Genomic DNA, 11760 nt, shown 5'->3' on the forward strand with positions numbered 1-11760 from the left:
AACTTGATCAAGATATTATGGTCACAAACATGTGTTTAAAGTTTGGTGAGGATTGGACAAACGGTTTTCAAGAATTAGATCGGAAACAATCTTCGGGACGTACGTACGTACAGACAGACAGACAGACAGACAGACAGACAGACAGACAGACAGACAGACGTACGTACGTACGGACAAGGGCAACCCTATATGCCGCCACTTTGTGGGGGCATAAAAATAGGGACGGTAGGCAGGCTTTTTTTTTTTTTTATTTTTTTTTTTATACCGTCACATATTTGGTATCTTTGACAACTACTATATGATGCCATTAAAGATGCCATTTTTCGATGTTTTGAATATTTTATAACATTATAATAATTTAATTGGTGCACTTTCAGGACCATACATGTACAATATTTAAATGAAGACCCATACAACCAATTACAGCAAACCAAAGGAAACAAGATGCTGCACATGTTTATGTTTGTCAGTTTCTGTTAGGACGTCTGTGGAAACACCAAATTAGTACTATTATCCTGTCATTTTTCTTGCTAAAAGATCAATATTAAAAACAAACAACTTGTATTTTTATTTCTTTGTTTCTTAATTACTATCAATAAACCAACACTGTGAAATCAGAAAGGCTTATTTTATCCATTAACCATTGACTCCATGTCTGCTACATTTAAAAAAAAATGCATTGTATTCTAATTTTGATCACTCTTGCAAATATTATCGAAAACTGAGCATTTGCTCCTGAGGAGCAAATGCTCCATTTCCCATATTATTAAACACAAAACATTCATAATAATTAATTGGAATTTTATGGGTAAAAATAAAATGCCAATTATGAATGTTTTGTATTGTGTTTTTATGGGTAAAAATAAAATGCCAATTATGAATGTTTTGTATTGTGTTTTTAATGTTAAATATTATTATTAAAGGATTAAATGTAGAGTCAGTAAAATATACATTTAGCTTTCATGCAGCTTTGTCAAAGATATATAGCCCTAACTCCAGTTACTTGATAAGGCTGTGCACAGTATTTCAAACTTCACAATTCCAACACAAGTATATGTTATTAATTCAAACAAAAAGGGTATGTGTTGCTTTCATACATTTAAAAAACAATGCAGCTTTCTGCAAAATAAATGGAAACTCAAAGAAATATACATTGTCAAACTAGGGCCATAACTTTCCTAATAGAAATTTGTCTACCTACTCTTTACTCCAGCCAACATATTAGAAGCCTTATCAAATGGGGTTTAATCCTATTTATTTGATTTCTGTTAATCTTTTTGACACTTTTTGAACTCTTAGAATGCTGCATTTATAGCAATATTACAAATTGCGACAAAACCGAAAGCAAGTCTATTTTTAGCGCGTAAACGTCATTACGAAATTTGCATATCACGTGACTTTCCGACAACATAAAATTCTATGATTTGCATATTTAAAACTAACACGATAATTACGCAACAACAAGGCTGTTGAGCTAAATATTAAAATTGTTTGCTAATAAGAGACATAACAGTTAAAGGATGTCATTGTTTATCCGTGAAAGCAATAAAATTCTGCAATAATTAGCGAGGTGTTGACTGGGCCGTGACTGCTTGCCCTAATTATCGGATTAATTTTTGTTGTCGCACCAGCAGATGCGCTTGATTTATGACAGTGACAGAATCGATTATCATGCAGGCCGCATGGTCACCACTTACGTCATTTTAAGAAAATATTTTAGAAAAAAATCGTTGTCGCCATAAATTCGCCAAATTTGAAAAGTTGTCGCCACTTTTGCGATTTTGTCGCAAATGGCGACAATGGCGATCGCCAGCGGGAACCCTGACAGTTAACTCCGCTTATAACCATATTGACATACCTCAAAATTATCATCGTTATATCGGAATTATTATCATTAAAAGCGAAACATTTAATTTTATATTTGAGTCACTAGCAGAGATAAAATACACACTCTGAATTTCAAACAGATTGCATACAGATGAGACGCTGAGTTAATCGGCAGACGCCATTATCTGTCGCCTGCTTACTCCTACTCAGTGCGCTCAGACGCTCTATCGATTTTTCCGGGATGAATAAAATACACGTTTAAAGCGTCTGACGACATTGAGGAATATTTGGGTAGGATAAAAAAATTACGGTCGGCGGGCGCGGAACAGACACGGCCGGGTAACCGGAAACACACAATTTTTTTTTTTTACGCCTTAGCATATATTAAAACTTACTACCAGAGTTCTTTCAAATAATTCTGTGATATATATATAAAAAATTATATATATATATATATATGTACCAACTGTGTCTCTGATAGTATATATTATTGTAATCTTCAGTCCCTAATTTGCTCAGGTGATGCTTTTTATAAGGTAAAATATAATTTTATTTGATGTATTTTGTACTTTATGTGTTAAATAATATTTTTTAAATATGTGTTATGTCTGTTATCATGTACTATAAGTACAAGTCGGCTTTATAAGCTCTACAGAGCTTGCGTTTCTATATATTGTAAACCGGACTATAAATAAATATTACTTGACTTGACTGACTTCAGCCTGCACAACCACATCTTCATTCTAATCAGAAGGTTTTTACACATTCATGACAAGATGGTAGTCCGAATATTACTAATTTTGAAGATTTTTTATTTTACAATTAATGATGATCTGATGAGCGATGGTATTAAAATCAGTTGGTTACTTGAGTGGATATGATTATCAAGAGTCAAACTGGAATAGATTCCAAACACTATTTCAAACCTACATGTATTAGTAAATTTCCTAACAAAACATATAATCTGGGTGGTTATTAGACTACTCACTAATAGTACAACAGATTTACCATGGCATGCATGGACACTGTAGCTTTAATTTACATTCATTGGCGATATTGTCGAGGGCTGTAGTCGACTAGAACGCAGTAGCAGTTTAAACTGATGAATTCACAGATGGAGGGTAATTTAAGCTTAACAGTTTTACCCACGAAAATATATTGCAAAACACATTTAAAGTGATTCTTTACCAATGGCATGATGTGAAGCTGGTAGTTTTAGCTTCTTACGACCGTCAACTATTCGTTCATTTATTTCTCCGCTTATATTTATAATTTTCTTTAAGTCTAACATTATTTAAAAATGTATTTGATATTATATTGCGACAGCTGACAGCGTATCATGTGACTTTGTACAAAAAAAACAAAACTCTAGATCTCGCCTCCCGGTATCCGATCACTGCACCCGGTATCCGATCAATACATCAGGTATTCATATGTTTATATTATTTGAATCGTAAACATATAAATTATATAAAAGGCATTCGATATATTCAGATGTGATGCTTATCTCACCATGATGTGTCCCAGTTTAGTTTAGTTTAGTTTATTCTGTTTATCCTCCAAATTTGAAGAGAAGTATAGTTTATATACACATACACAAATATATACAATACAATACAAAGTATGGACATAGAAAAATAACAACAAAAAACAAACAAACACACAAACGTTATGGACACATATAAAGCATAAGGTTATTTACAATATATACAAATAATACATTGCCTATGTCATTTGACAGGAACTGACGCTTATCGTTTGATTGAAATAAAGTCCGTTTACAATTGTGTTGTGGTTACAATGGCATTTATTGTCAATTTATATTTTTTGCAAAATTTGACACTACAATAAAGCACTGGATTCGACATTCATCAGTAATGTCAAGATTGGTGAATCCTCTTAACATCTTAACAAGTTGATGGTTCAGATTTAATAAAATCAAGCGTCTAAATTGTTCTTCACCTAAGAGGTTTATAAGTTTGGACCATAGCCGGTGTAACGTTGTAAAGTGACCCCCATAGAATAATGACCCCCCGGTCATTATTTTATATAAAATAATGACCCCCGGTCATTATTTTATATAAAATATTGACCGGGGGGTCATTATATTATGACTGGGGGGTCATTATATTATGACTCCTCACACGTAGAAAAATGACCCCTCACGTAGAAATGTGACCCCCTATAGAATAAGGACCCCCCCCCCCAATCCAAACCTTGACCTAACCTATCTAAGGTACACTTGCACAACATAATTATCTTCATCCATAGACATCGGAGGAGAGATGGCACCCGTCCGTGCATGCGTCCATACTGCACGTTTTTTTTTGACCGCAGTTAGATGGAATTGATCCAAGCTTCAGGGATTACCACTACCGATGCCTATTTGTGTGGAAAGAAAAAATGGTTAAAGTCTCCGACCGAGAATCACTTGCCCCTCACCGTTGTGAGTTCGACGCCTACCAGGGTCGTGTATGGGTGACAGGCATACAAACTGTGCGCTGCTCAGTTTATCATTTAAAACATAGGCGATGGACTGCATAGGAACGTTCCATCAACAAAATACGCAACTACTTGTTGTAATTTACGGCCTGTTTGAATATCAACAATCAAAAATATTTATAATCACAGAACTAGCTAGTTTTCAGGGGGCGAGGGTGGCTGGATTTCAATCTAGTATCGTTGGACTTCTTACCAGAACTCGTCTAATCCTGATCTGATGTAACATACTTCGATAGCTTCCTCGCCTAAGAATCGAATCTGTGCAACTGGATTAGGAGTCAACTATATAAACCTCTCTGCGATTGAAATTAAATAATTATTAATTATACAAGCAGAATCACTGTAAGTGCACTGTAAGTGACAAGTGTTTGTTAGTGATTTGAATCATTTTCGTAGTCATCAAAGTTGTATAGTGATTAAACGTCCCACACAGATTAATGGAACTAGCAATGATGAATGACTTAAAAATATTATCCCTTTTTTCTTTTCATGACCATTCGAAAAGTGGTTTTAGAAATCATTTAGCACAAAAAGGATAAGCAATTCATGCAAAAGATCTGAGTTACAGGTTAATTACAGCAACCTCTTATTATCATAAATGTTCTTTCTTCCCCAGGACTGTGTACCATTGGAACAACCTACCACTTACTGTTGCCCTCCTCCCTACCCCTGAGCAGTTCAGTGCAGCTATATTTAAGAAATGAACGCCTTCTCGCGTCGGTTCACGATTATATGAATACAACAAGTCTCGTGCATAGTTCGTAAACCCCGAAGGGGTTTACGTTAACTATGCACGCTACTTGTTGTATTCATATACCCGTTGAACTATAGCGAGAAGGCGTTCATTTCTTATATTTATATTATCATTTATATTATTTCTACTTATATCAAAAGAATAATAGTCGATTTATTGGATTATCTTCTAAGAAAATCGATTGCATCTTATTAACACGACGATCGCGTCCGTTATTCGGAAGAGCGGTGGCCAGCCCATATGACGTCACGGAGACTTGTTTATTTCGTATGTGCCAATCAGATTGCGTGACGAAATATCTCGCTCATTTTTTGAAGGAATTTAACATTAACTTGAGATATATTTTAACCTTAATTAGAAGACGTGTCGCGCACACCACCCAGATCCGCTCGTCAAAGGTCAAGGTCACACTTGGAGTCGGCGCAAAATCCGTGTCCGGAGCATAACTTCTATATGGATGGAGGGATTTTAATATAATTTGGCATAAATGTTCTCCATGGCAAGGCGGTGTGTCGCGCGAAAAAATTATGTCTCTGTGGCAAAGGTCAAGGTCACACTTAGAGGTCAAATGTCAAATAACAAGTTCAAGGTTACATAGACCTTAAAACTGAAAACGGTTTCCGCTCAATAACTTAATTATTGTTCAACCTTCAGCTGCCAAACCTGATAGGATGATCACCCATATTGAGTAAATGACCCCTATTGTTTTTGGGGTCACAATATCAAAGGTCAAGGTCATTATCATTCTTTCATCTTCACAAATGTCCATTATGAATCTTTCTGTGAAAATTTAAACCTACAAAGCGGGCTCGACATCTGCCCGTGGGCATGCAGAATGTATTTCTAGTTAACCCTTTTAAACATTCTTTTAAATCTTTTTAAACTACTCTTTAAACCTTCTTGCGATTTTGACGCGCAACCATGTCTACGTCCCCGGGGGTGTTTGACATTACCGGAAGACAGACAGACAGACGGACGGACGGACAAACGGACAGACGGACGGACATACTTCTAATTTTGACCTAATATGACTCAGTTTTAAACTCACTCGAATTAACTAGCATTCTGACCAAATTTTATAAAGATTCATATAAAAATGTGGCCTCTAGAGTGTTTTTACTTTTGTGTGAATATAGATACGGGTCTTGGTAGCATTATCGTTGAATTTGCTAGATCTGATTTTATCACATGACATCGCTTGTTTTTCATGTAATATAATCATTACGAATTTCTTTATATTTAACACGTGTAATATAACTTTGACGTGACTCATTTCCGCCAATACATTCCATATAGAAAAAAGGCGTGAAAAGCGTGCGTACTCATAGCGTTAAAAAGGGTTTATTTTATATGTTTTATTTTTATGTTTTAAGTCATGTGATAAAACGAATCTCACATTCGTTGTCAAAAAATATAATATTTTATTAAACTCGTTCAAGAAAATGTTATAAAGCTCGCCCGAGGCTCGCTATGTAACATTTTCTTGAGCTCGTTTAATAAAATCTTATATCATATGACAACTCATGTGAGATCCTATATATCCGTGGTTCGGGAGTGTTGTTCGGTATATAATAAGGACAATTTCATAAACGAAAGGACTTTTTATTTAAAACTGTATGGAATATAGAGGCGAATCCAACAAAACGTCCCAGGGTGTTGACCTGTGCTTTGGTAAAACTACATGTCACATATGTTTATATCTTAAGCTATTATTTTAGTTAGTAAATCACACAAGGTATATTTAGCACGCATTGTTATGCTCATCAGATGCAATATGTTAAACCAAATTTAGCATAAATTGTATCGTTCTCCACTGAGTTGTTGATTTATTCTTGCACGTGTCACTTATCAATTAAGTATGTTTTCGACATCGCTCCAGTCACATACTATATTGAAAATATTTGCATCCACCTCGTCAGATAACCCACGCAGCCCTTCTACATTGTAAGGCGTGTTAGTAAAAGCCTTCACATATACAGTCTTTACACTTTTGTCAAGTTTTAATAGCAAGGCTTCGTCTGCGTAACAATTCACTAAAGCAGCATCTAATATGTCATCACTTATAAGGGCGTGGTATCTTTCTGGAATGTGGTTCCGAATTCGTTTGTATGGCTTTCTTGAGAACTCTTCGCCATCTACCTCTAGCACCGGGACAAAATGGTCGCTGGAATTCTGAATGTACACTGCTCGACCCCTTAAATTACCACCAATGAGGCCTAACGGTTTGTATTCTAACCAACGCCACTGTTCCTTACTGCCATACTGTGAATAAACATACACAACGCTTCTGGTGAGAGTTGCAAAAGCAAATATCTCCACTTCTGTTCCCCAAGTGTTTTCGGAGGCCATCATTGACGTGTCTAGATATCTGGAAACCGAATCACGTGTAATGCCTTTCATTAGAGTTTCGTTTTCTTTCATGAAGTCAACAATCGCTTGCCTTATCAAGCTATGGTGTGTTTGTACGCCAAAAACTAAATAACTGAATGTTCTAAACAAACAATTGCCATCCCCACGCATGTTTACAGTTTTAGTAGGTTTGGCGTCTCGTCGTATATATTTGTCTGGACCGGATGCATACGTGTTTTTGACTGCCGACTTAAATACACTCGAGATTTGTTCCTGCCATTCTTGATTAGATGGTCTGAATTGAAATGGTTGGGGTTCTTGATTAGTAGATTCTGTAGAATTGGTAGGTTGTGTTGCAACATCTTCTCGCGATACTCTTCTCTTTTTTGGAGGGAGATTGCAGTCGTCAGATTTATCGTTTCTTTTTGCAGGTCTTTCAAACGCTTTCTCGTTTGCTTGGGTTCCTGTTTCTTTGTTTATTAGACTGTGGTCATCTTTTGGACCTTCAGTTGGTCGCTTTTCTGTGTTATCTGTAGCAGCATCGTCATTACTCTGCCTATAGCGATTCAGTCTGTTCCCACTTACACTTGTTTTCATTCCTTCTAGGAAATAAGTGCCTTTTCCAGTTACTTTTGTTATTTTGAATGGTCCTTTCCATTTTAGACCCAATTTCCCTCCTTTTCTCGTCAATTTTCTGGTGTTATGAAGAAGGACTTGGTCGCCGACTTCAAAACCTGCTGTATCGTCTTTAGGTAGTGAAGAATCGTAATATTTCTTCTGCTTCGATTGTGCCGTTTTAATATTGGACGATGCTTCTTTTCTGTTGCACGACAGTTTAATGAACGAGTCTATTCTTTCCTTTAGTGACAATTCAGAGTCTTGGTTATCATCCGATTGCATTGCTAAGTCTAGTTCTATTGGTAAGCGTGCGTGCCTTCCAAACACAAGATAGAATGGTGTTTGTTTCGTCGACTCATGTTTAGACGTTCTATAGGCAAACAGTACGTATGGTAACTTAATGTCCCAATTTTTCTGCGACAAATCTACACTGTGCACAAGCATATCGCACAAAGTCCTGTTAAATCTTTCAGTATGTCCTCCTGTTTGTGGGTGATATGCTGATGCAATTCTATGTTCTATCCCAAACTGCTTGCAAAACTTTTCATTCAAGTCGTTGCAGAATTCTCTCCCCTGATCCGTTATTAATACGCTGGGGCAACCATGTGTCGTGACAAACTTTGTGAATACTGATAGTACAGTTTCAGATGACTTGTCTGGAATCCCTTCTGCCTCTACCCATTTTGTCAAATATTCTGTTATAACGACAATGTACTTGTTTCCTGAAATGTATAAATGTAAGCATTTTACAATACTTATTTTAATCAACGATGCATTGTCAAAGACAATACTAGTATATCCCCAGCCGATAGATGTTTCTTTTCAAGTTTGAGTTTGCATAGAAACTAGAATTTCATTCTGCATGTCTACGGGCCAGCATCGCAGTTTTAAGATGTTGCATAAAAATTCCCTCATGCATATAGGATATCCTCTAGAAAAGCACTTCTAATGACCTCTGTTATCTTTACCTTTAACTGGAGACCTGGTTGATGCGTGCGACACTAGATCTCATGGTAGTTAACATTTGTGTGAAGTTATAGTAAAAAAAATCTCTTCATGCAGTTACCAGATATGCCCTGCACAAGCATTTATCAGTGATCTCTAAGAAGACCTTTACCTTTGACCCATAAACCCAGTTCATGCGCGCAGAACTAGAACTCATGGAGGTGATCACTTGTGTGAAGTTTTTACAGAAATTCCTCCATTTTCATTCAAATTGGAGTTATGGTCCGTAAAAATCAGGACGGACACATGCACGCACATATAGCGAACATCAAAACCTGGCGACTAAGGGTCGAGTTCACCGAAGGTGGGCTCGACAAAAATGGAAGGAAAATAAAAAAGCACTACTCTGTTTCTTAATAATATCTTTCTCAAGTTTACAGTTGATATGTTCTATACAAACTACTTTAAGAAAAAAATCCCCCATTCATTTCGCTTGAAAATTGCAAATTGCTAGTCAAATGCTATAACTCTTAAAAAAAATAATTGAAATCTGGCCAATAGTCTTCAAGAAATAGCCCGGAAACAAAATTTGGACGGACGGACAGACGGGACAGACGGACGGAGGGCAATCCTATCTCGGTTACACCGGTAGGGGAGTTCCATAAAAAAATTCAATGTACTTTTGGAGATATAGTGGAATCCAGTTAGGTTAAAGATGTGTTGAATGTTTTTTAAAGCAGACAGACAGACGGACGCAAAAACGAAAAAAATAAATAAATAAAAAGACGTGCATAATCTCCATATTGCCCTTTATCACTATTCCAAGTTTCATGAATTTTTTTTAAGTATTTTGAAGATATCGCGGGATCCAGATTTTCGGACGGACGGACGGACAGACGGACGGACGGACAGACTGACGGAGGGCATTCCTATAGTCCTCGTAGGGGACTAATAAGCCTGATCATATTTGACTGACAGGTCATAAACAGCTGGTACATTGACATATCAGCTGGCAACCGTCGACGGCGTTTAAGTTACAGAACTATCAAAATTTAATTTAATAAACTATGGTTTTCCCGTAAAAATACAGAACTATCAAAATTTAATTTAATAAACTATGGTTTTCCCGTAAAAATACGACATATATTTACAGTGCTTAAAAAGAAATGCAGTTGCTTTCGCACATGGCCCTGTTTCACATGGGCGGTCGCTTTGCTTGTAACTAATCGTAAACTGCGTAAAATCTATTTCAGTTTACCACCACTCAACAGGTGCATTACCGATACGTCTCTACCGCTCCAGTAACTAAAAATCTCAAGTTAAACTGACTACAATGTATTACAACGTTTCAAATGAGTACGGTGGTACAGAGGTGAAATACCCAGTAGGTTGTTTTCCACCATCATTTAGCATTAACTTCACCGTCAAACCACGTGAAGACTGGACATGGTGATTTTATCAATATAAGTATATTGTAACTTAGCAAACTGATCCTTATAGAAATATGAGTCGCATCATTACTTTTATGCATAATAGTGACTAAAAATGAGCAGTGCAACCGTTGGTACTATGTGAAGGGCGTTTTCTATGTGTAGGGGAGATGTAAAATTATGACCCCCAGTCACAGTTTATGACCGGGGGCACAATATTATGACTCTGCCTCACACAGAAAATAACCCTCATATAGTGGTTTGTGTGAGACTCATTTTCCTATGTGTGGAGGAGTCGTAATATTATGACCCCCGGTCACAGTATTATGACCCCCCGGTCATAGTATTATGACCCCCGGTCACAGTATTATGACCCCCGGTCATAGTATTATGACCCCCGGTCATAGTATTATGACCCCCAGTCATAGTATTATTACGGGGGTCATAACATTATTATGCCCTGTGGTGCCGCATAGCGGTGTTGCCGCATAAAGGTGGTCGGACTCGTTTATGCGGTGATTTTCAACGCATATAGAGGGTGACCACCTTTATGCGGCGACATGCCACGCATAAAACAACTAGATATGTGTCCATAGGACACTGGTGCACCCCTACATGATGCTTAGTAACATGTTATATCATTTGATCTTTAGCGCATATTAAGTTTGTCTTAAAAAGGTTGTTGTGCTCAAGCATGAAGAAAACTAATAAATAAATAGCAAAGTTTTAGTCACTTTTGGGAAATTTCAAACTTTAAAGTCCCATAAGGCTTTTATTTTTATGTTAAAAATGGGTTTAACATTTGTCTAAATAGGGAATGTCAACAATAAAACGTAAAGAAACACTCACTTTTAATTATCCTACATGTAAACATATAGTAAAAAGAATTAAGGGAGGTAATAAAATATTTTGTTTTCCTTATAATGCTTATTGGATATACAAATCTGTTAAAAAGCTTTAAGAAAACAGTTATTTCTTATATAATTTAACTTGAAAAATATATAATTTCTTTAGTATACTTTAGTCACAAAAATAGTGGCAGCCACTCCAAACACAAAGGCCTTATGAGGCTTTAAATTTGAAGGTCAAGGTCATTCAGAGGCCAAGGTTATCTTCATATTAATTTTTTGAAGGTCCAGTTCAAAGCTTTGTTGTGTTCAAATATGAAATTAATAAGTATATTAATACCAAAATTATTACTTCACAAATATTTCCTTATATAATGTATAGTGAATAAAACAACAAAGGGCCATAATTCTGCTAAGACTAAACGCAGCAAAAATTCCTGTCTGTACGATCATCAACATATTAAGGTTGATCATCTGTGAAAGTTTG

The 11760-nt window shown here is 36.3% G+C and overlaps 1 protein-coding gene across 2 annotated transcripts in view; it reads right to left on the minus strand.

Moving 5' to 3' along the window:
* LOC128217753 (protein pigeon-like) overlaps positions 1 to 3161 on the minus strand; it is a 28394-nt gene extending 25233 nt beyond the window's left edge. For both annotated transcript variants that reach the window (XM_052925119.1, XM_052925117.1), the window contains exon 1: positions 3016 to 3161. In XM_052925119.1, coding sequence (XP_052781079.1) covers positions 3016 to 3118 — 103 coding nt within the window. In that variant the 5' untranslated portion in view covers positions 3119 to 3161. The remainder of the gene's footprint in view (positions 1 to 3015) is intronic.
* Between the last annotated feature and the right edge of the window lie 8599 nt (positions 3162 to 11760).

This window comes from Mya arenaria, chromosome 14 (genome assembly GCF_026914265.1).
Source record: "Mya arenaria isolate MELC-2E11 chromosome 14, ASM2691426v1".
Classification (NCBI taxonomy): Eukaryota; Metazoa; Mollusca; class Bivalvia; order Myida; family Myidae; genus Mya; species Mya arenaria.